Here is a 26,371-nt window from a genome sequence, read left to right on the forward strand (position 1 = left end):
CATAATTGTTGTTCCCTTTCACCTATAGATGCTCTATGCCAAATTCGATTGAAATTGGTTCAGAGGTTTCAGAGAAGAGCTGAAAATGTTCAAATGTTAAAGCACGACACATGTCGCTTGACAGACGAAAACGGATAGCAATAGGTCAACTGAGTTTACTCAGGTGACCTTAAAATATAAAGAGGAATTGTATAAAACATACCATGTTCAGTAAAGCTATGAAAAATCTTAACACGGTGAACATGGCGTAACTGCTGGCGAAGGCTGTTCCTATGCCGACAGCCCCTTGTATCCAGAGCATGCCCAGAATGATCCACTTCCTGCCAAACTTGTCAGACAGTGGCGTGAGACAGAGGGCCCCCAGTGTGTTTCCCACCATATAGATCGTGGAGGACAAATCCACCAGGAATTTATTATCACACACCAGATCCCACTGGAAGAGAAAATGTACAATTTTTTGACGGTATCGAAATGAATCATCAAAGCTCCAGCAACAGAATTTTTTTGTATGCTGTCACAATTCAATGCTAATGATTAACATTGTTATTACTCGATGACTAAAGTCATAACAGAATTCTGCTTTCATCTTCATTAAAAATAATGCTCTGTGGATTTTTAGTTTATTTTCAACTGAAATTCTGTATACCGGTATGTACCTCTGTTAATATGGTGGAATCAAATTCACTTCCATATGTCCACCCTTGATCACATGTCTTGGTTTGATTTTGGGTTGAAGATTTCATCACACATTTTTCAAAATCTCCATTTGAGTCCAGAGGAATAATGGCTGTCACTGATTCATTTACAGGCACCTGCAGGATGAGATTCAAGTTAAATTTTAAAACTCCAAGCAAGTAAGCCCTTCAACATAACTCTCACATGTACACATATTACAGATCTTGTCACAAAATGTGAGGAGTTGTTCTTCCTACACTTTGAGGAAAATATGATTCAATTTTATGAGAAGGAGAAAGTCAGTTTTAATCAGAGAATGAACTAAATTACTGAAAATGTTAATGAATGAATCAATGAATGCTCCATCCCCTTCCTTTGGAAAGTTATTACCAATGCTAATTAATTTTTGAAAATAGACTTAAATTTGAAGTCATAAGTCCACTGGGTCATGAAACAAAATCTATTTACAAAAGTTTTGTCATATGTAATATAAGAAAATCAGAAAGCTCTTTATCTTCCAATTCAAAAGTAATGACCAAGGTAAAAAGTAATGTTAATTTTTTTTTTTTTGGAAAGTAGGTCAAACTTCAAGGTTAAGGGGTCAAAGTTTATTAGGATAGGTCTTGTCAGAGGTAAATTACAAGTGAAATATGAAAGCTCTAACTTTTCTCATTCAAAAGTAATGACTAAGTTACAGGTTTTGTGAAAGAATAACAAATGGACAAATTAATGTGCAAGCAGGGGACCATTAGTCTGATGATGTCATTACCTTACAGTGATGACCCGGGTCTCCTCCCAGAAACAGAATGGCCATCACTGGCCAGGCTCCTCTCATGTAGATAAAGGACACACAAAGAAAGAACAGGACCTGAAATAGGCCAAACGGCCCAGGCTCTCCAGTATTTTATCTCCATCCATCTACAATATAAAAATAACATTCAGACAGAAGGGGACCTGGAATAGGCCAAAACAGCCCATACTCTCTAATATCCTATCTCCATCCATTTACAACATAAAAACAAAATGTGTTTGTGCAACACTATGCAGACGGAAGCAACAAAGTTAAAAAAAATGCTATTTTAAGCATATAGGTCACAGTCAAGGTCGAAGGTCATTCATCATAGTGTCATTTGAAAGAAATTAATTAGTGACTTATGCATACTAACAGTCAGTAAACCATAAAGTTTCTATCTTGTATTGTTCAAAAGTTATGGCGAAAGTTCATAAAAGCTATTATTAGCATATGTCACAGTCAAGGTCACAAGGTCATTGACCTTGCTGTCATTCGAAATAACTTAATTCATGAAGTATGCATACCAAATATGAAGTCTCTATCTTTTATGGTTCAAAAATTATGGTGGAGGTTAAAGTTAACAACAGACAGACAAACAACTAAACAGACAAACAGGACAAAAACAATTTATCGATGCGTACACATAATATATAGAAAAAAAAGGACCTGGAATAGGCCAAAATGACCAAGATTCTTCGGACTCTAAATGGTCTGTAACTTACTAATAAATCTTAAGAAGGTCGCATGTGTGGGCCAGATTGGTTCCATGACTGTTTATGGAGACTCAAGTATGTGTATCAATGAAATTCCTAAATATAAGTGGGAATTATCCAACTTTATTTTTAGCAAAGATGAAATGGGACACAGTTTTAGACACTTTAGAGTTATCATCCATGCGCCATAAAGCAGAACAAAACATAAAATTTTATTATTTTTTTTATTCATGCATACATGTATATACCTATTTGAAAAGTATATTAACAAGAGGCCTATGGGCCACATCGCTCAAATGATAAGCTTTGACCATTCGGTTCTTTACCAGATTTCCACCTTTTAATAATATTGCAACCTCACCTTACCCCACTGATCATGATTTAGACATTTTGAAATCTACAATACCCCAGCATGCTTCCATGTGCACATAAATTTAAGCTTTTTTGGCCCAGTTGTTCTTGAAAAGAAGATTTTCAAAGATTTTTCCTATATATTTCTATGTAAAACTTTGATTCCCCATTGTGGCCCCGCCCTCCCCCCCCCCCCCCCCCCCCCCCGGGTCATGATTTGAACAATTTAGAATCTACACTATCTATCCCAGGATGCTTCCACATAGGTTTCAGCTTTTCTTGCCCAGTGGTTCTTGAGAAGAAGATTTTCAAAGAATTTTCCTATATATTTCTATGTGAAACTTTGATTCCCCATTTTGGCCCTGCCCTGCTCCCGGGGGTCATGATTTGAACAATTTAGAATTTACACTACCCAAGGATGCTTCCACTTAAGTTTCAGCTTTTCTTGCCCAATGGTTCTTGAGAAGAAGATTTTTTAATGACCCCACCCTAATTTTGTCTTTTCTTGATTATCTACCCTTGTGAGGGGACTTGGCCCTTCAATTAAACAATCTAAATTTCCCTTCACCCAAGGATGTTTTGTATAAAGTTAAGGGGAGACAGGGAACATGTCACATGACTAAAAAGACATATTACGTCATAATCGGTGGTGATATACATGCTAAACGTTGTTAGAATCAACAATTCTTTTGTAATTGTATTCTAAATTCTAAAATTGTTTTTTAAACATTTTAATTTTAGAAATTATTATTAATAAAGATTTTAAAGATCTTGCCATCAATCAGATATTGTGAAGTTGCCCAATCCACACATTTGTTTCTCTTTACCCTGCGGTCTGACGTTAGTGACGTCATAGACGTAGTGTTTGAATTCTCAGTGCAGCGAGATCAAGTACACACACCCGCCATGATCAGTTTTATTTCATAATAAACAGGTCACAGTCAATGTATCATGATAAATTTCTGAAGCAGATTTTTTAAATTAATATTTTTTTGTGTTTACAAGCAGAGCTTCTCTCTATTTAGATAATTTTGAATGTATATGTTTTCGTGTGACATCACAATTGATTTCCCGCACTCGGAAAATACAAACGTGAAGCGTTTTTATCATGCCTATGTCTAATTCAACGATGTCCTGTGCGATACTGAGGTAAGCTTCACCCTGTGATTTTTATGCAGTAAATAATTACGATGAAGGACTGACATTCAATCGTAAATTTAGAAATATTTATTGACAGATTTTTTTCCAAATGAGGTTTTTGTCGTTGAAGCTACCTTGAAAAATGCAGAAATAATCCCACCCAAATACTAAATAATATTAAAACAATTGCTTTCAGATAATTTAAACACTACGAATATTCTGAAATATTTGAGTATATAGTGTTATCTATCATATTTATCGTTTGTGCATAAGAATTTGCATTATGGACTCCGTTATGGGCCCGTAAACATGATGTATCTAAACTACATACAAACTCTAAACAGGGTGGTATTTGTGGGGTGATATCTTTTAAATAAGTCAAGAAATCCCATGACAGGACCCTTTTAAAATGTTAAGTACATATTAAATTAGTTATATAAAATATACAAAAAAAATTCATTGACAGGAATTTTTTCAGCTTAAGGTCCTGTTCCTCCTTAAGTCAAATTTGGCCCAGTGGTTCTTAAGAAGAAGTCGAAAATGTGAAAAGTTCACAGACGGACAGACAGCTAGATAGACGGACGGACAGCAAGATGAATGACGGACAAAATGTGATCAGAAAAACTCACTTGAGCCTTCTGCTCAGGTGAGCTAAAAATGTATTTACTAAAGAGTCTAGGATATTACTGGACAACCCTTGTACAAATAGCAACACAAAACAGTCAGATGGATGAAGAAAGGCTACTGGTTAGGCCTAAAATAAAATTTGTTTGCAGTTGCCTACCAACCCACTGAAAATGCACCTGACCTAAACTTTTTTTTAGTCACTTTGTAATCTTTTTTTTCAAATTTTTAAGGATATTGAAAGTGTTTCATTGTCAATTTCTGTCTTTATCAATCAGTAGTTTATACCAATAGTGGGGCTTATTCATATATAGTAGGCCAATGAAAAACTTTTTATGAACCCACATTTTTTCATGGTGCATATTGTTTTTGTCCTGTCTGTCTGTTTGTCTCTTTAGCTGTTTGTCTATTTGTCTGTCTGTTGTCAACTTTAACCTTCGCCATAACTTTTGAACCATAAGAGATAGAGACTTCATATTTGGTATGCATACTCCACTAATTAAGCACTTTCAACTGACATCAAAGTGAATGACCTTTTGACCTTGACAGTGACCTTTATGCTAAAAATAGCTTTTTCCAACTTTCGCCATAACTTTTGAACCGTGAGAGATAGAGACTTTATATTTGTAATGCATACTCCACTAATTGAACACTTTCAACTTACACCAAGGACATTGACCTTGTGACCTTTATTGTGATCTATATGCTAAAAATAGATTTTTCAAACTTTCATTATAAGCCTGTGTTTTGTTTTTGTCCTTTAGTGTCTGTTTGTTTGTTGTCAACTTTAACCTTCGCCATAAAGTTTGAACCATCGGAGGTAGAGACTTTATATTTGATTTGCATACTTCACTAAAAAGTGATTTCAAACGACACCAAGGTCAATGACATTGTGGCCTTGACTGTGACCTATATGCTAAAAATAGCTTTTTCGAACTTTGTTGCCGCCGGGCACATAGTGTTTCACAAACACACCTCGTTTTGTATGTTATCTTACTAAATTCTGAAAACAATTTTTTTTCAAAAAAAAAAAATGCCGAACTACCTACTCAGTCTAAAAATTATAGGTTTGCTATTGCAAACGAAGAATTTTTTTAAGCTTGGCCTGATAAGAAAAGCTCAAATGAGCATTTGGCTCAGGTGAGGTAAAATTACTCTCAAATGATAATACATGTATTGTGTATTCCAGTGGATAGCTAAGGATAATTCAAAGTTTTCCATAAATATACATTAATATATAAGAATCAGAAGCTACTGCATGTAGTCATTAATTAGCAACTTTACCTCCTTGAGTACAATGGCAGAAATGGCAGAACAGTCGAATATCAGTAATAATGAATTTCAGATGAAGTAACCCTTCTTTTTTTAGTATTTCATATTTCACAGCAAGGTATGAATACCCAATATATCATATAAATGTATACTAATTAGCAGGTATAAAACCTGCAGTACATGCAGAATATCTTACCTTGAAAGTTGAGAATGTACACCTTCAGGTGAGTGCCTGTTGTAAAACTGATCCAAAATACCTGTACAGGTACGCTGTCATTTTTATCTCCTCCTTTTACAGCTCAATCGACCCCATTTCTTTTAACACTTGGTGCTTACATAATTTCATGCTACTTGAAAAGAACAAGAATATACAAAAAGATTTATTACTAATAAATATAATACTGTGGTAAAATATTACATGTAATTTATTTTTTGAGATAATACACGAACCTCCAACATCGGAATTAATGATATCATTTAACTCATGTCGATCTATCTTCTTTTCAATTAAAAGATTTTATTTACTAGTATTTATTTTTGGGGTCTGTTTGTCTGTCTGTTCCTTAGTTGAATAACTACAGGGTTTATTTTCATATTTGACAATATCAGATGCCACTTTTTACCCTTGTCTGCAATTGGCTCAAACACTGACCTCTTTTACTGGCTCCCATATATCAAGGTGATAAGCAAAAGAAATAGTCCCGATATTGATTTAATTCCTTATAATCCAATGTCCATGCTTATCTTTGATTTTGAGTTACATGTATATACTTAAAAAATCAGTCTAGACCTATTAGTTTTAAATTTGAAACAATCCTTCAAATATTACGATTTATACGTTATCAAAAAAATTTGGACTTGAGTCCTATGCAGAGGTGCCTAAAAGAGGTATGCACCGCAACTACGCCTTGGAGATTGATCGCTATAATACTTGGGATCCTGTCATGCATATCTACATGTGCAATTTACATCACAAAATTTTCTCCACATTGTTCTAGACTTCTCCACTTTCCATCACATCTCCCTAGCTAAGGGTTTCTGATATGCTACTCTCCTCATTATGAGGAGAGTAGCGTATCAGAAACCCTTGGCTAGCAAAGATGTTTCTATCATTGCTCAATCAACTTCCTTTCAATCCCTTATCGAGACAATTGTTAACCAACCTGTGTTTTTTAACACCTCCTTATCCTTATAACACTGTAAAACTTGTCTGACAACAAACCAATAAAATCTAACCTTTTGAATTATTTAATCATGTGTTAATGATTTACAGTGTTATTTACCTGTACATGTATTGCAATATTTTCAATTACATTAAAATGAAGATCTTTTCTTTCATTAACCTCCATTTAAAAACAGTAATTTATATATAACAGTTAACTACGATAAATATATATGTAAAAAAATTAGTAAAGGACATTTTTTTTCCAAAATGTGACCACAAAACAGCAATCCTGTTCTATGGTATGACTGAAAACAGTTCTGAGACCTTAACTTTTATATTTTTTTACTTATTAGAAATCGAAAGTCAAGCATATGCATTTCTTCACAACATTTTTATGACATGCTGTATAAAGGGTTATTTTTGCCCCGTCTTATTTTCGCCCTTTCACACTTGCAAACAATTTTGCCCCATTTTAAATTCGCCAGTCATAGTTTGGTTTGAGAAATTATACTGTATTTTTTTAATTCGCCTCGTTTTAAATTCGCCAAATGGGAGTAGGGCAAAAGGGGCAAAAACAAAATGGGGGCGAAAATTTCCCTGTCTACAGTAACTTCTAAAATTTTGATCCCATATTTTGGCTCTATCCTATCCCTAAGTGGTCATGATAATTCAATATGTAAAAAAAATTAATCAACACTACCTGAGAATCCATTTGTATAATAATATCACTACAGTATACAAAATTATTTTCACCCTTTAAAACTTACAAACCAATTTGGCCCTTTCTAAAAGTTCTAAATCAAAGCTCTATTTCAGAAATTATATTACATTGTTTCCTCATCCTACTCCTGTGGGTCATGATTTGAACAAATTTGAATCAAATTCATCTTTATATGTAACAGAATGTCATTCAAGATCCACATCACAAGTTAATTGAAATGACCCCTTCCAATGTTCATTACTTTTTAGTTATCATCCCTTAAATGAGACTGTGACCCTTCATTTAAATCAATTTACCGTAACTATATTTTTGCATAGAAGTCAGTCCGCCTATAAGTCAGTTGTACTTTTTTAAGCTTATATCAGAGGGACTGGCCCTACAAAATACCAATCTTTTTATAACTCACCTATAAGCCTGACAAAGAGTTTAGACCACTGATTAATGCCCCCCCCAAAAAACGACTTATAGGCCAGTTATATATATTGAGTAAATTCCCTTCACCAAAGACTCTGTACCAACTTTGGTTGAAAATGGCCTATTGGTTCTCAAGAAGGTTAAAATGTGAAAATTAACTAAATACAGCAAATATAACTATGATAGAAAGCAGACAATTTTCTTTCAGATTTTCAACTCAGATGAGATAAAAACCAGAAGTCTCTGTCGAGACTGTAGCTCTACTGGTTTATACTTAAAACAACGGAAGAGAAGAGAAGCACTTGGGACTTGAGACTTTAAATCAGCAATAAATAGAAAAATGATCCTTGCCACTCATCAAAATAAAAAACTATGCACAGAATTATGTATCTTAGTATAGTCTACTTGTGTGCCAAGTTATATGGAAATCGGACCAAAACTGTAGGAGGAGTAGCATTTTGATAGAATTTCTAAGAAAATTCTATTTTTAGTAACCATAGCATAACCTTTCATCGAAATCAAAAACTGATGCACAGAATTATGTATCTAAGTGTATTCTACTTGTGTGCAAAGTTATATTGAAATCGGACGAAAACAGTAGGAGGAGTAGCATTTTGAAAGAATTTCTAAGAAAATTCTATTTATAGTAACCATGGCAACACTGTTCATCGAAATCAAAAACCGATGCACAGAAATATGTATCTTAGTGTAGTCTACTTGTGTGCCAAGTTATATTGAAATCGGATCAAAACTGTAGGAGGAGTAGCATTTTGAAAGAATTTCAAAGAAAATTCAATTTTAGTAACCATAGCAACACCGTTCATCGAAATCAAAAACCGAAGCACAGAATTATGTATCTTAGTGTAGTGTACTTGTGTGCCAAGTTATATTGAAATCAGACCAAAACGGTAGGAGGAGTAGCATTTTGAAAGAATTTCTAAGAAAATTCTATTTATAGTAACCATGGCAACACCGTTCATGGAAATCAAAAACCGATGCATAGAATTATGTACCTAAGTGTAGTCTACTTGTGTGCCAAGTTATATGGAAATCGAACCAAAACTGTAGGAGGAGTAGCATATTGAAAGAATTTCTAAGAAGATTCTATTTTTAGTAACCATGGCAACACTGTTCATCAAAATCAAAAACCGATGCACAGAATTATGTATCTTAGTGTAGTCTACATGTGTGCCAAGTTATACTGAAATCATACCAAAACTGTAAGAAGAGTAGCATTTTGAAAGAATTTCTAAGAAAATTCTATATATAGTAACCATAGCAACACCGTTCATCAAAATCAAAAACCGATGCACAGAATTATGTATCTCAGTGTAGTCTACTAGTGTGCCAAGTTATATTGAAATCGGACCAAAACTATAGGAGGAGTAGCATTTTGAAAAATTGTTTACAGACAGACGGACAGCTAGACAGACGGACGGACGACGGACGCATTACTATTGCATAAGCTCTTCTGGTCTTTGACCAGTAGAGCTAAAAAACTTTGAGTCCCCCTGAAGTCCAAAGAAATTCTAAAGATAAATTCATCTCAGATCTTCCTGATATTGAGGTTATTTTGAGAAGTCTTCAAAGTACGACGGACGTTCAATAAATAATGTCATTAGCTCGATGACATACAACATAGCAGTCATATGACATTAAGCTAGACTTTCTCTCATTATTGAATCTTTAATGAATTGATAACAGTTTATGTAACCACTTTTCATAACACAGTTTCATCATGAGAAGCTGGGAAACAAGGGCTATTCAAGACACTGCATTATAAATGAATGGTAAAGAATCAGTAGAGTGAAAATAAAAGCTTCATTAAAGCTGCTGTAAAACTTGTTAAAAATCCAAAAGAAATTTTCACTGAAATATGTGACATTTACATCAACCATTGCCTGTTTTATAGACAAATAAGCAATTGGATTTCAAACATAAACCAGAAGTCTCTGTCGAGACTGTAGCTCTACTGGTTTATACTTAAAAAAAGGAAGAGAAAAGTAGCAGTTTGGACTTGAGACTTCAAAACAGCAATTAATAGAAAAATGATCCTTGTCACTCATCAAAATAAAAATCGATGCACAGAATAATGTATCTTAGTATAGTCTTTTTGTGTGCCAAGTTATATGGAAATTTGACCAAAACTGTAGGAGGAGAAGCAATTTGAAAGAATTTCACAGAAATTTCTATTTTTAGTAGCCATGGCACCACCGTTCATCAAAATCAAAAACTGATGCACAGAATTATGTATCTTAGTGTAGTCTACTAGTGTGCCAAGTTATATTGAAATCGGACCAAAACTATAGGAGGAGTAGCATTTTGAAAAATTGTTTACAGACAGACGGACAGACAGACAGACGGACGGACGACGGACGCATTACTATTGCATAAGCTCTTCTGGTCTTTGACCAGTAGAGCTAAAAAACTTTGAGTCCCCCTGAAGTCCAAAGAAATTCTAAAGATAAATTCATCTCAGATCTTCCTGATATTGAGGTTATTTTGAGAAGTCTTCAAAGTACGACGGACGTTCAATAAATAATGTCATTAGCTCGATGACATACAACATAGCAGTCATATGACATTAAGCTAGACTTTCTCTCATTATTGAATCTTTAATGAATTGATAACAGTTTATGTAACCACTTTTCATAACACAGTTTCATCATGAGAAGCTGGGAAACAAGGGCTATTCAAGACACTGCATTATAAATGAATGGTAAAGAATCAGTAGAGTGAAAATAAAAGCTTCATTAAAGCTGCTGTAAAACTTGTTAAAAATCCCATAGAAATTTTCACTGAAATATGTGACATTTACATCAACCATTGCCTGTTTTATAGACAAATAAGCAATTGGATTTCAAACATAAACCAGAAGTCTCTGTCGAGACTGTAGCTCTACTGGTTTATACTTAAAAAAAGGAAGAGAAAAGTAGCAGTTTGGACTTGAGACTTCAAAACAGCAATTAATAGAAAAATGATCCTTGTCACTCATCAAAATAAAAATCGATGCACAGAATAATGTATCTTAGTATAGTCTTTTTGTGTGCCAAGTTATATGGAAATTTGACCAAAACTGTAGGAGGAGAAGCAATTTGAAAGAATTTCACAGAAATTTCTATTTTTAGTAGCCATGGCACCACCGTTCATCAAAATCAAAAACTGATGCACAGAATTATGTATCTTAGTGTAGTCTACTTGTGTGCCAAGTTATATTGAAATCGGACCAAAACTGTAGGAGGAGTAGCATTTTGAAAGAATTTCACAGAAATTTCTATTTTTAGTAACCATGGCAACACCGTTCATCGAAATAAAAACCGATGCACAGAATTATGTATCTTAGTGTAGTCTACTTATGTGCCAAGTTATATTGAAATCGGACCAAAACTGTACGAGGAGTAGCATTTCGAAAAATTGTTTACAGACAGACAGACAGACGGACAGACGGACAGACAGACAGACGGACGGACGACGGACGCATTACTTTCGCATAAGCTCTACTGGTCTCTGACCAGTAGAGCTAAAAATTATATAAAGGGCATCAAAAATAGGTACCGTCCTTGTCAACACAAATTACATGTATATCAACTTGTGCTTAATTTCAACAAATAATATCTGATGATGTATGACTGACTTTAAGACACACAACAAATTTGATAGACATCATAGCAGGAGTGGTTTACAATGTTTTTAAGAAACGTTTGATGGTAAAAAAGCTTGGTACTCAAAGATCACCCTATATTTTGAACAATGAGTGAAAACGACAGCGTGTACGAAAGTCTTAACAATTATTTTAAAATATCAGTTATTGTAGTTATCCACTTTTGTTTGATATTCAAACAGGTAATGGAACATGAATCTATTGCTTAAAATCCTCAAAACAAAATTTACCATAAGATGTACTTGATAAAAACAGCAATGGTCCGACAAGAGCAAATGTATGCAAGAGCACAAAGACAGATTTATATGCAATTTTCTTAAATATTAGTGAAACTGTTGTTCAATTTCGTATTCGGGGAGACAGTTTAATTTCTGGAGGAGTCTACAGAGTATTTTTTTGCAAAAAAATCGAAAGGTTTATTAGAGGAAGGACCTAGATAAAAAGGAAGTTAATGTTTTTTCACACAATATTCGCCAGATTTTTTACCTTCTGACTTTTTTATATTTCCAAACTTGAAAAACCACCTTTCAGAAAGAAGAAACATGTCAAGGAAATCATTGGATCTGCCATTTTCCAGTATACTATTAAAGGGTCATACCCAAAAATGAGTTCTAAAAACAATCATAATTTAGATATAAAATTAAAAAAAAAATTACGAACATCTGTTTTATTCAAAAGAGATTAATAAGTAAAATCATGAAGATTAAATCACTGAAAAGTGTCTTTTGCTTCTTTCCTAGCCCTGATGAAATTATTTATATAAACGTCCCTCGTATAAGAAACTGTAGCCATAATCAAGCCCTTTTGAAACTTTTTTTATGACACCACCAACAGTAGACCCTGTTTATACTTCCTGTTAGCTTGTCTTTGCTTGTCATCATCTAGATCTGTGTGCATCAGTTATACTAGACACTTTAACAATCAACATCCTGTTCATATCTAAGCTATCCTGACTCTTTTTATGAGCAACAAATGTTGTCACTTTCAATGATATTATAAAAAGGAATAACTTCTCAAGTGTGATATATTCATTTCTTTGAATTACAGTGGAGAAATTTTAACACTAGTTTTACAATGCATGCATTTTACATTAGATAAAAGGTTTAATCAATTAGCAGGAATGCAGGATAGAAATATAAGCAGCATTTATAAATAATCTTAATCATAAAAAAAATAAAATCCCAGAAAACTTTCCTCTCTCTCTTTTTTTTTTAAATTTATGGTACCGACGCATCTGACATGAGTAAATTCATAATTTAAAAAATGCAAGTTTACCTTCAACAATTCAACCATTTCACCGAAACATCCTAAATCCACAATGAAAATGGGCCTCTCGTACTCTACGTCTGTATTTATTACATTCCAACGAAAAGATGATGTAAATGATTTGCATAAAAATGTCATTAAAAAGCTAACGTATGCAATGCACGTTTAGTCTTAAATCAGCCGTTGTACTGCTCAAGGACAAACAGACACCGAACAGATTAATGAATAAAAAAATATACGGATAAATAAGTATACCAACCAAAAGTTTTCGAACTGCCCCCTTAAATGCTGCTTAAAATAGTAATTCTAGATAACAGAACACATTGGTGGACGACAGTAGACACGTCTTTTTGTATTGATGCAACATGTGCGTATCATCTGAAATCTACTTTCACTTTACACTATTATACATGCAATCGTTCCTTGAATGGTTCGTCTTTAATTTTTTTTAAAAGGCAATGAAATTCTACGACATCCATGTATGTACATAAAAATCAAAATTAAAAAGCCGAAAAAAATTAGAAAACTTAGAATCTTAAAATCTGATGGACGGTGGACCTAACTTCAAATATTGAAAGACATACAATTTAATGCTATGAAATTTAAGACATCGAAATATCGAACACGCCTTTGTACATGGACATGTCGTTTTATTAGTAAAAAAAAATTATACTGATGGAAAAACCAAACGTTAAATATATATAATACCCCAAAGACAAACACAGTTTCACATATTTTTGCAAGGCAGGATATATAAATTAATTTTTTTTAATGTCGTAATAAATAAAAAATGTTTAGCGATATCTCAGTAAATATTGCCGTTTATTTTACACTTCCCGCCATCAACTTCCAAAGGCGGATCCAGGGCTCCGCCCCTCCCCGTTTGATTTTTTTGTAATTAAAACTTATACGTCCATTATCCTAAAATCAAGGAAAAAAACATCAGATCTGTTATTTGCAAGAACTTAAGCTACCGGACCCCCGAACAGGACCTTGTCTTTGACCCACTGGGGGTCTCGGTATTGCCACTGACCAGACTGCATGCATACACTGAGCATTCCTTGACTTTGACTAACTGATTTTAGCGTCAATGTCGAAGAATGCTCAGTGTATGCACAGTGACATGAGAATGTATTCGTACACCCGTGTTTCGGTTGTATTATACATGTATATTGTAGTCAACATTTCTATCGAAAATTTTCCCTTCATATCGATACTCCAACATTTGCCGGTGGAGGACTTCAAATTTAGACAACATAGGCGTCTGAAAGGGGGGGCTTAGCCTCTCCCCTCACTCTTTTGCAAATAAAGATATTATATATACGCATTCAGAATTGAGGTTACATTACCTTTTTTGTTTATAGTTTAGCCCCCGCCCCCTTTCAATTGCCTTCCGACGCCTATGCAATATGAGCGACGGAACCAGTAGTTTCTCAGGTGGGCGCAGTAGAAAGTCATGGGTCTGTGGGGCTGCATGGAAGCCCATATATAGTGGGTCCTTTGTCCTGGTGGGGTTTTATGGGCAAATTTTAAGCCCTTGGAAAAATGATGAAATTCTAGAAGTGTTTTTTCCTTCTATTATATAATAGTACAAAAAAAAATCAAAAGAGAAATTCAAACGGGAGGTCTTACGCCCTAGATCCGCCTTTGAATACTTGCCACTCATTTTTATATGCTCTGTTTAATAATCATACAGGTAATATGCCCGAAAGGGCCCTGATCTGGAATGAATATATTCTATTCTATTATAATCCATGTAATCCGAAATACCCGAAGTTTTCCAGGCTTTTTCACGATTTTGATATTTTACGTGCCTGGAAACATAGGAAAACTGCTCCGTCAGATATTACGGACTAGGCTTATAAGTGGTCTCAACCGATAGACCGATCTTCACCTCCCGCAGTTGGATTTGAACCCACGACGTAAAGACCAACTCAAAAATCGAGTTATCATCAGAAAACCAAGATACGATGTTTGACCCTAACCTTTTTACACGCCTGCTAATCGATCAATTGCACAACCAGCAGTTGTGTATAACAATCAAAAGAGATCGATTTCCGGTTGTGCATTAGATGCGAATAATTCCAGTACAAAGGTAGTAAATGGACCCGATTCAGGCAATAATTGATATTTTTATTAAAATATAAGAATGTGATTCCATGAGAAATTTATTTTCCTTTAATGTTACACTCTCATAAAATGCAGTGATTGTCGATTAGCCACGATATTTATTTTGAAGCAAGGGCTGGTAAAAATAGTATTCGCCGACTAAAATTCGTTTTAATCTCAACTAACCTTGAAAATTCAATGTCCACCATGAGTAAGCTACAAGGGCGTTTTATCCACCAAAATTGGGACTTCGATAGGTGTATAATTTGACAAATATTCGAAGAAAAAAACATTCGAAGAAAATAACATTGCTTATGCATGCGATCATTCAGTTGTGAAAGAGATCTTGGGTTATGCATGAGATGATTCATGACGGACAAAAAGTTTCAAACTGTATGAATAAAATTAAACATTATATAATTATAACGTAGTCTTGCAAAATTAAAAAAAAATAAAATTATAGGATTTTCTTGCAAATAAGTTGAATTTGTGAGAAAAAAAGATATATAAGATATGTAAACTGTTGAAGTAGATCTGTTAGGGGATGGGGTTAAAGTTTCAGTTACAATCAATATATATGTAATTACATTTAAAAAAAATTGTGTGTGTCATTTAGATCATAAATTTTGTGTGAATTACCCAATGCATCTTTAATATGACTATTCCGTATGCAAAAAAAGAGATAAAATAAAATTAATAAAAAAAAAAAAAACAGCATACCCGGTATATATCGACTTCTCTCAGTACGAAATTGTTTAACTCAAACATAACTCAAACATAACTCAAACATACCTTACCTTTATTTGACGGTACTGCAACAAAAGTGGAGGGAAATACCGAATTTTTCATATTTTCATTTCATAAATATATCCGTAAATCTGGAAATTTTTACGTCGATATTATTTTGCGAATTTGGGTCAAAATGCTGTTGATTAATTTTTACGTTTCAAAACTTTGCGAATGACCACTGCTTTGTTTCTATTTTCTTTTGGTGATTTATTTTTAAGAAAAATATTTTTGCGAATGCAATGAACTCGCAAATTTGCTAAAAATTTATCTATAGCAAAAATTTCCAGATTTACGGGTATATAGTAAAAGTGTTGTATGTGAAAAAATAAGAGGCAGGTTCTTGATGATATGTGTTTGCCATGGGATAAATATTTCCTGGTGGTTTGAATCTCGGTATCCTGAATTTTTTTATCGAGATGGAAAGGATCAATATGACAACGCCACATTACAGGTGCTTGTGGACAGGAACCCCCCCCCCCCCCCCGATATTCACTCCCAGACTTGTTGGACACTTTTTTTTCTCACAAATTATATATATTACATTTATTCATCATGTATACCATAGGGGAAAAATCGTTAAAAACCAAAAATAATCGTTCAATAACTATTAAACATTCCAAATAAAATTGATGCAAAGCATCAAATCGGCCGCAAAGTTTATAATTTCAAAAATTACTAGTACTTTCTTAATTTCAAAAGCATCAATGAGTCATCAATGAATCAATAAAAAAGTCAATTATGAATGATATGAGTGTATGAATGAAGATGTAGACCTCTCAAGATGAACCACATGCTGAAACCCTGGATCTTTGTCTGACACGTGATAATACCCATGGTTTCGTCAGAATAGGCTACTCAAGGATCGTAGTATGATGGAAAAAATGTAAGAAAAATCTTTGTTGTCACATCTGTAGCACATTTAAAACAAGTTTTACTACTGTGTTGTTGAAAAACTTTTTATTCATCTTGCAACTTTTACCACTTCATTTAATATTATCCGGAAAATCATAACGATTTCCTTTCATATCTTGAACACTCCCTGGTTGGGGAGTACTTATTGTACAAACTCTTTCTATATAACCATATCTTATTTATTACCCAATTAGAAATGACAATGAAATTGAAACAACAACAATAAACGCTCAGTTTAAAGCAAATTTTTTAAATTAAGATTATATACTTTACAGAACTAATGAAAAATACTTCCCTATAAAAGAGATCGGCCGCTGCTGCTGAAAAAAGTCAAAATGTGCCTGCAAAATTTGACTGAATATCATTGGCGGATCTAGAAGGCGGTTCCTGGGGTTGGAACCCCCCCCCCCCCCCTTGATTTTTGCACACACACAGAGAGAGAGAGAGAGATATGTAACATGGATATTTTATTACGAATAAAATAAATACTTTGAATAAAAAAAATATTTCGAATAAAATAAAAACACTGTACATGTTGTTCAATCTCTGTCCTTTCTGATCGTTATAAATAGAGTTCCCTCGTTTAATATGCTTTCCTCCGAGTACCGTCACAATCCCAGACCTGGGTGGACTACCAACACGTCCTATGCAAAGTTTCACTTTGAAACCAGTGAAAGATCCCAGCGAATTATAGCTACATATTTATCTACTGCTTGCTTGTTTGTGTTTTCTTTGTTTGTTTGTTTTTTGCGTGTCAAAGTCCCCCATAGAACTGTTGAAAACTCAGTGTTACCAGGTTTGAAGTGCCTATATGCATGAGTGTTGGACACTTGGACCCCCCCCCCTTTTATTTCAAAAATTGCTGGATCTGCCACTGCAACATCTTCATATTATAGTCAATATTTAAAATTTTATAATTAACCAAAATAAAATAGTATAAGAGGTGAATTATGAAGATTGTATAATACTTTCGTAACTTTTTATCCTTTATCTCCTGCATAACCCGAGATCTCTTTCACAACTGAATGATCGCATGCATAATCAATGTTATTTTCTTCGAATATTTGTCAAATTATACACCTATCGAAGTCCCAATTTTGGTGGATATGATGCATTTGTAGCATACTCATGGTGGACATTGAATTTTCAAGGTTAGTTGAGATTAAAACGAATTTTAGTCGGCGAATACTATTTTCAATCAGCGTTTTCGCTCTACCAGCGCTTGCTTCGAAACAAATATCGTCGCTAATCGACAATAACTGCATTTTATGAGACTATAACATTAAAGGAAAATAAATTTCTCATGGAATCACATTCTTATAATATATTTTAATAAAAATATCAATTATTGTCTGAATCGGGTCCATTTACTACCTGTGTACTGGAATTATTCGCATCTAATGCACAACCGGAAATCGATCTCTTTTGATTGTTATACACAACTGCTGGTTGTGCAATTGATCGATTTGCAGGCGTGCCTAATAACTACTCAAAAGTAACATTTTCTGTTAGGTCAGGTTTGCAAAAAAGATAACAGACAGACCGACAAACTTTTATCACTGTAAGAGGAGTTAACGGACAAACAATACTTTCAACAAATATTTAATAAAAACTGTCCATGTAAGACGTGATTTTGTTACAATGAAAAATCGTGCATAAATACTAAAATAGTTATTATCACAGCACTTATTCAACTTGATAGTCAAGGACTGCATCACAACCTACAACAGAAAGATTTTTGATAATTATAATATGTAATTTTTTTTCTTTTTTGTAACTTATAATACATTCATGTTACAAGTTCTATGTAAATTATTTTTATTAATTCAGCAGTCGGTGACAATACCTGATGGCGCGTCGCCGACGCCTCCTTCCAAAACCGGATTGCCCTTGACTCATCGACTGTTGTCCAAATCCTCCAGACATACTTGGACTCCCTAATCCCATGCCTCCCCCCAATCCCATTCCTCCACCTAATCCCATACCGCCACCCAATCCCATATCCATCCCACCCAGTCCCTGGCCACCCATCCCACTGAGACCTTGACCGCCCATCCCACCAAGTCCCGACCCCCCAAACCCTAGTCCAGCTCCACCCATATCAGGAGCTCCCGGCATTCCACCGAACCCTCCCTGCATCCCGCCAGCGCCCCCTGTCGGTGGAAACCCTGACATGAACATCATGGACATGTCGTTGGCGTTGATTCCACCAAAAGATCCGCCAAACATGGGGCTGTATGAAGGTTCTTTCTTCTTGCGACCAAATAAACCTCCCAGTCCGAGCTTATCACCAAATCCACCAAGCATGCCTAATCCGAAAATGGCGGGTGCTGCATACGCTACAAAACAGAAAGAGAGGTTTAAAGAATGTTCATTGCTTCAATATTGCATTATACCTTTGACATTTAAAACTGGCCGTAGGAACCGAGGTGGGTGCAAGGAAGGGGGAGGGGGGCGTGTGCCCAAAAAAGATTTGCCAATGTATAGAATACTATTGAAATTCTAAAAAATATTTACTCGTTGCTTGTCTCCACATTAATAAAGTTGAATGTCTTCCCACTGTCCATGAATTTTTTGTCCCCCCCCCCCAACTGAAAATATATGGTTGTGCCCGCCAGTATTGTTACTTACCTATAAACGGAAGCGCTGCCGAGGATAACGGAATGATTGTGAACACGACACATATAGTCAGCAATATTTGGTCTATCTTCATCTGAAATAAGGAAAAATATGTACTTGTATGTATATATCTAGGTCTAGAAACTTTATCTAAAAGAAGCTGTCCTAAATAATCAAAATGAAACTTTTTATGCCCTAGTATTGGCCAGTAATCGAAGATTTGGGGGTACATGTACTTGTATATAGTTTTTGTCCTGACCGCCCGTCTGCCTTTCTGATAATTAATCTGTCCGCAAAAACTTTAACCTTGCTCAAAACTTTGGATTGGTGTGAGCTATACTTGGCTTTAATGTTTCACAAGTTTCTTGTTACAAGACCTTTAATTTCTTTGATAAAAATAGTTGACCTCTTGAAGTTTGACCCAATTATGCAATTAGTTTTTTATGACTTAAAGTTTGCATTTAATGCATCTTATTTACACAGAAATTTAAAATTATTGCGTATTTCAGTATCGGTAAGTTGCAGTTTTAACTGCGGGAGGTTACGTTTGGAAAAAAAAAAGTGGGGAGACAAACAGACAGACAGGGCGGAGACTATGTACCCCGCATCTTCAAATACGTGGGCATATCAACACCGGTAACAGATCTGATCGACTATTAAAGAGACTGGGGTGGCAGCCATTTTTAGACTATTTCAATCTCCTTTAAAAGGAGAGCTCCATATAAAGATATACAAAAATGATCAAATTTTAAACCTTAAATGTATGATTTTTTCTTTGTAAAATGATAGTTGACAGCTAAAGATACCGTATCTAAAAAAATAAGTTAAATCTGTTGGTTAATTTTGGATTAATTTGTTGACCACCCAGCCTCCTAAAATTTACCGGTATTATGGAGTATGGACATCATGACCTTTTCAACTTTTAGGCCTACTTGCTAGTCTTAGTACAAAACGAACATCGATGAATCATTTCACCCAAGATGCCTCATTATCACCATGCACCAATCAGAACTTAGCGTTAGCGGTTTTATCCGAGTGATTAACCAATCGGTTAACGTGTTAACTGGTGTTACTGCTTTATCTATATATCGCTACAATAACCGTTAATAACGGTCGGTAACACGGCGATAATAGCTTCCGTCTCTCTATAGATACGGTAAAACACGCTTATGACAAAATATTGTATACATCAGTCGATAATCTCTGTATTTCTATTTTGCAATATTATATGTATCTGTAAATGTTTTCACTTTGTTACACAAGTGTGTACAAAGCAAACTAGTAGAAGTTCGGTAGAACAAATATGACAAAATTAATAAGATCTTCTTGAATCTTTACCATACCAAAATAAAATTTTCCTTTCTGGAAGGAGAAGATACATGAACTTTATTGCATTTCTACTAATTATTTTCTATATCAATATTTGTATATAAAGTGTGATTTTTAACCTTCGCCAAACTCTTTCCAAAAAATTAAAACAAAATACTTAGTAAACAAACAAAGTCGAAATGTACAGTTTTTTTTTTTAATTCAATCGCAGAATTTATATTTTTTTTTAAATAAAAGATATTATATGGATAATTCGTCGCTTAATTTATTTTTAAAATAATACTAATGCAGGCACGTAGCAACCGGGGGGGGGGGGGGGCTGCCCCCCCCCCCACTTTTTTCGCCAACATTACCTTCAGTATAGAAAATGTCCATTGAAAAGATGGTTGCCCCCCCCCCCCCCCACTTTTTACCACTGTATATTCATTACCCCCCCCCCCTCCCTACTCCAGCATGCTAGAGGTTCACGGCGAGATACTTTTGACTTGGCGCGGCGTGTATAAAAGGAGCGAAGGGACGTTAACCGAGGCTCTTACTTGGAGGAGTTTTTTTTGCTTGTCAACTTTTTTTAGGTAAGTAAAAAAAAAATTCTCAGGTTGCCCCCCCCCCAACTTTCAAAAACGATGCTACGTGCCTGCTAATGGGAAAATTAGTACCTTTACTTTGACAGTGTTCTCAAGAATTTTGTGTTTAATAATTCTTAATATTTGTAAATTAATGTCATAATAACATATACCCCCATTTTGGGGGTTTTTTAACGGTGGAAGATGGCAAACTTTATAGAAGTTTTCTATTCCGTATTACATGTATAACAATAAAAGAAGTCACAATTGCTAAGAACAGGAAGAATCATAAATCACTTATAAAATCCAATTTAAAGTAAAAAAAAAAAAAAAAAAGAAACTTAATAAATTCCCACACATGTATACAAAATAACGGTAAAATAAAATTCAATAAAAAAAAGTTTTAGGAAACGTTTTAAGAAATAAATATTCATTTACCTTTGTTTTTGGAAACACGTTGTACGTCTTCCAGGAAGTTTCAAATATATCTATCTTTCTGATTGCTCTCTGATGGTCACTAATGAATGCTGGGGGCTGACCTTTGCGGACCGTAATACATGGGGCCCCGGGACAGAACACGTAACGGACCACGAGAGGAAATAACATCTAAGAATGGGCATATATTCATTGACCAATCTACTGACTTTACTGTTTCGCAACGAAGGGAACTAATATTAACATTTCATAATTTGTAAACACGTACAGATATCTCCTTAAAATTGTTTTCTTTTGTTTCCCGTATCCCTATTCGGTGTCTATACGAACGTTAAAAACGTAGGGAAGGGGTTGCAAAGCCCAATCATTAATTTAGTACATGTACTTAATTAATATATATAGTATATATTTATAAATAAATTTAAAATAAATATAATTTATATTAATTTATATAATATATAGAATATATAAATATAATTTATTTATAATAAAATTTCAAATTAAATTATTAACAGGAATAGTTTTAAAAGGGTGAGATAATACGAAAAGGAGATGTGCGAACAAGGCAGGCAAAATGGCCGACCATATAGCTTTACACATGTTAAATATTAAAAAAGAAAATCGTACTCAATTTGTGAATTTAGTATTTAAAGAGTGAAGTTCTTATCACTGAAAGGTATGAAATGAAATGATGACAAGCAAATTTTTCGGAAAATTCTCTCAGCAAAAATCATTTTTTTTTTTGGTAAAAAAATGGTTTTCCTCGATCCTTCTTTGGTGGGTGTATTCTATTTCAAAGACAAATAATCTTATTGCTGCGAATATTGCAGATTGTTGAGAAAGATTACGTTAATGTTAAGAAATTTTTGCCACCATTGAGATGAATTTTCACTTTCTTATTTGTCGCTCAGTGGGCATTTTGCTCACCTTATTCGCCCACCTTCTTATCAATACCAATATTATACGTGAAGTATGTCAAAGAAAAAAAAGAAAAAAAAACACTATCTCCGACCAAATCATCACATTCTAAAGGATTTTTTCAGCATTAAGCTTTTAAAAAAAAAATATATATATATATATATATATATATATATATATATATATATATATAATATATATATATATATATATATATATATATATATATATATATATATAACCAGTGAGGATTCACCCCCTTTTTTTCCTTACCCACGCATTATTCACGCAATATTCAGTTGAATTGATTTTTGGTAAATGGCGATTTGCTCACAAATTTACACTGGAACAAGGAAGCCCTATTTAGTTCTCTATTATCACAATTTACCTCATTTTAGCCTGATGTTCAACAAAGACACGGCGGTGATATTTTCTTCTTAAAGGTACGTGTACGATTTACAAACGTAAAAGAAGTTCAAATGTTTAAATATAAAATACCAACTTAAAATTATAATCCAGAAAATGTCCAATTCATACTAGTATGTTATAAGAAATCGAACGGCCAGAGAATTAATTTAAAAATATCAATATAATCCAAAACGTAATATTTGAAATATTAAGTATCCATTTAGTTTAATTCAAATGCAATTTCCTCCAGAAAATGTCACAATTATTTTCAAACAAAATCAATAATATATATATCAAATATATCCTTTTAAAGTGATGCAAACGATGTATGCTCATAGTTCGATGAAGAAAAATAATAGAATAATAGATATGTATTTGTTTAAAGTTACGATAAGTCTAAAATTCTTTTAAAATATTAAATATCCAAAACTCGCAAAAAAAGGATAATAAATTACGGTTTGGCAAGGCCGACCTCTCAAAACAACACCTTTTGAAAGGGCTGCATTTCATTTCCAGAATTTTTTGTAATTATCAACTTTTCATTTCCGACATTTTTTTGTTTTCATTTCCGACATTTTTTTGTTTTCATTTCCGACATTTTTCAAATACATATGCAGTACCTTTAGTAACAGCATTTGATAACTTGACTTATGAAAAACTTTATTCGGTAATATTTACATCCACTGAATATTTTCTTCTTTATTTCTTAAGAAAACCCATTGCGTTCATCCCTGCATAAACTACATTAGGCATATCACCTGTACAGATTTCTTGATCAGTGGCCATTCCATCAATGAAACGTACAAAGACGTTCGCATCATTAACACAATAACTAATATTTTTAATCCTCCTTAAAATGATAATTTAAACAGATATAAATATAAACAATAAAATGTCTTTCTTTGTTTGTTGTTACTGGAATGAACGGTCGCAGCTATTGCAGAAAAAATTTACATAACCCGCTTACGCGGGTTATGTATTTTTTCTGCAACAGCTGCTTCCGTTCATTCCAGTAACAACAAACAAAGAAAGCATTTTATTGTTTAAATAATCAATATTTGCCCCCAAAATCAAACTTTGATGGAGATATATCTAATTAAGTTCATAAACAGGGGAGTATATGCTGACTTCAAAGCACTGAATATTTTCATTAGTAATGACGCCATATGTATGTAATGACGTCACAAACATGACGTAAATTTCAGTTTTTATGAATTTTACAGAAAAATGTGCATATTTCGTCGATATTTTGAGTAAAAGTCACCGAGCGCATGTGTGTTCAGGATCAATATTTTGATATAATGTGTAGAATGATAATATCAATGAAATATGTCAATATTGTTCCTGAACAAAATTGCGCTCTATAAATTTTAAAGCTAAAATTGTTGAAATTGTGTCCATTTTGTCCTCTTTCTGAAAAAGGATATAAAATCGGACTAGTTTATGACGTCATAAAAACAAAAATTGTGAATACACTGCTTTGACACTATAATATTTTCTGTTAATTAATATTTCTCATACAATTTATTGAATTCAGCATATTTCAGGAACTTTTCAAAATCTGACTTTTGTGGGGGCAAATATATGCAATATACCGCATATAGTTCTTTAAAGGAATAAATCATAAATAAATCATTGAAATCCAATTTTGTAAATCTATCAGTGACTTGGACATAAGTATGGTGCTGTCACTGACATTTAATTTAGTGCACATTAAATGTGGTGAAAAAGTTTAATGCTCATTGAACTCTTTTACCTAGACTTAGTGCTACATGTATGCACATATGTATAACTGTTTTTCTATTTTTTATTAATATTTTGGTATAAATACTTTTAAAATTCCATTTTCTTTTACTTAGAAAACATTAAATTGCCGCACAGGTAAATTCCGGAAATGGACAAAAAAATTATGTCGGAAATGAAAACAAAAAATGTCGGAAATGAAATTAAAAAAAAATGGAAATGCTATGCATATTTCCGGAAATGAGATGCAGCGTTTGAAAGTTAATGGGTCACCGAAACTAAGCTTTGCCCAGCCATCAATGCTAATAAAACTTTACAATACTTCTATTGCTGCACTTACAACGCATTTTGAAAAATTACGCACTTTGAACAATTTTTTCAAAGTGCGTTAAAATTTGGGACCAAACTAACGCACTTTGAAAAAATAATTTTTATGCAAATTGCGTTAATATCGACCATATTAACGGACTTTGAGAAAAAATGTAAAGATTGATTAATATTCCTTCAAATAATCGGTATGATGTATAACAGATCCTGGTTTGATAATTTTTTTTATGATAACGTCACTGTAGGACCAGATATATTGACGTTTTAAGGTTTTGATAAAATAAAAGGGTCATGAAAAAAAGAGTGACGATTGTTTAAGTTCATTAATTCGTTTCTTCTTTTTTTTAATTTTAGTCTTCGATAAGTAGATGTAAAGGTGTATAGGGGGCACTTACAGAGGACAGCTTCAAGCAACTTAGCATTTATCATAATAAAAAGGGGTCAATTTGATTGTTCAAAACTATGAAAATTCGTTCTCTCTACGTTTTACTGTACTTAAAAATTTCTAGTTTTCATCTGTTTTAATTAACTCATTTATTATTGAAAGTTTTCAACGTCATACCAGTTAGGTAAATACATAATTATATGAATGCTTTGAGTATAGCATAGACATCGAGACTGGGCGAAGGGCCAGGGGAGGGGATGGGGGGGGGGGGGGGTAAGCCCCCCACTTATTTTGGAAAGATATATGCATCGTATAAGCATTGAAAATGCAGCGTACCCTTTTTAGGTTTATTGCTCTCCTCCCCCGTTTGGAAAGATAAAGATTTGGACTAAAGGATCTTCGACGGGAGTAAAATCAATTTATTTTTGAGGTTAGGGTAAGGCTTAGTTTTTTGAAAGATAAATAACAAATAAAATCCTTTTATGACTAAAATATGATTTTTTTTCAAAGTGCGTTAAGTGTCTCCATGGTAAAATATATTGATGTAGACTCTTAACGCACTTTGAAAAAAAATTTCAAAGTGCGTTGAGTTGGTCCTAAATTTAACGCACTTTGAAATTTTTTTTCAAAGTGCGTAATTTTTTCAAAGTGCGTTGCCACAGTCTGCACTGTTTTAAAAACACACTTAATTGTAGCAAAATTTTCGACCTTACTCTTTCCAATCAAATTGAATTTATGAACTCTTATCAAACATTCTTTGTCATTTGAAAAGTAAACCATACCACAATATACAATTTTCTATTGTATTTTCAGTCCATTATAAAAAAAGTTTTGTTGATTGATCAAAGAGAGCACTGCTGTTAAATAATGGAGTTCAGAGGTCAAATGTTAATGCTGGTTGTCCTGGTAATGTCCATCTCCCACATCCAGGCCAACAACAATGACACATCTAACACAACCAGTAAGTAGACATCCATCACAACCAGTAAGTAGACACATCCAACACAAATAGTAAGTAGACACATCCATCACAACCAGT

General features: G+C 33.8%; 2 protein-coding genes across 2 annotated transcripts; both read right to left on the reverse strand.

Annotated features, from left to right (window-relative positions):
* Positions 1-202: 202 nt before the first annotated feature.
* LOC134245170 (organic anion transporter 3-like) lies at positions 203-13,039 on the reverse strand (the record flags this gene model as incomplete). The annotated part of the gene is made up of 5 exons (XM_062727431.1): positions 12,805-13,039; positions 5,765-5,915; positions 1,445-1,593; positions 657-812; positions 203-433 (listed from the first exon to the last, which is right to left on the reverse strand). Coding segments are annotated over exons 3-5 (453 nt in total), but the record flags the coding sequence as incomplete, so codon positions are not given.
* A 5,280-nt stretch (positions 13,040-18,319) lies between these two features.
* Positions 18,320-19,318, reverse strand: LOC134245181 (uncharacterized). The gene is made up of 4 exons (XM_062727442.1): positions 19,237-19,318; positions 18,702-18,944; positions 18,452-18,578; positions 18,320-18,326 (listed from the first exon to the last, which is right to left on the reverse strand). The coding sequence occupies exons 1-4, from the start codon at positions 19,316-19,318 to the stop codon at positions 18,320-18,322; spliced, it is 459 nt and encodes a 152-aa protein (XP_062583426.1).
* Between the last annotated feature and the right edge of the window lie 7,053 nt (positions 19,319-26,371).

Source organism: Saccostrea cucullata, unplaced genomic scaffold (assembly GCF_032062105.1).
Source record: "Saccostrea cucullata isolate Sc308-1 unplaced genomic scaffold, CSIRO_AGI_Scuc_v1 ctg2001, whole genome shotgun sequence".
Lineage (NCBI taxonomy): Eukaryota > Metazoa > Mollusca > Bivalvia > Ostreida > Ostreidae > Saccostrea > Saccostrea cuccullata.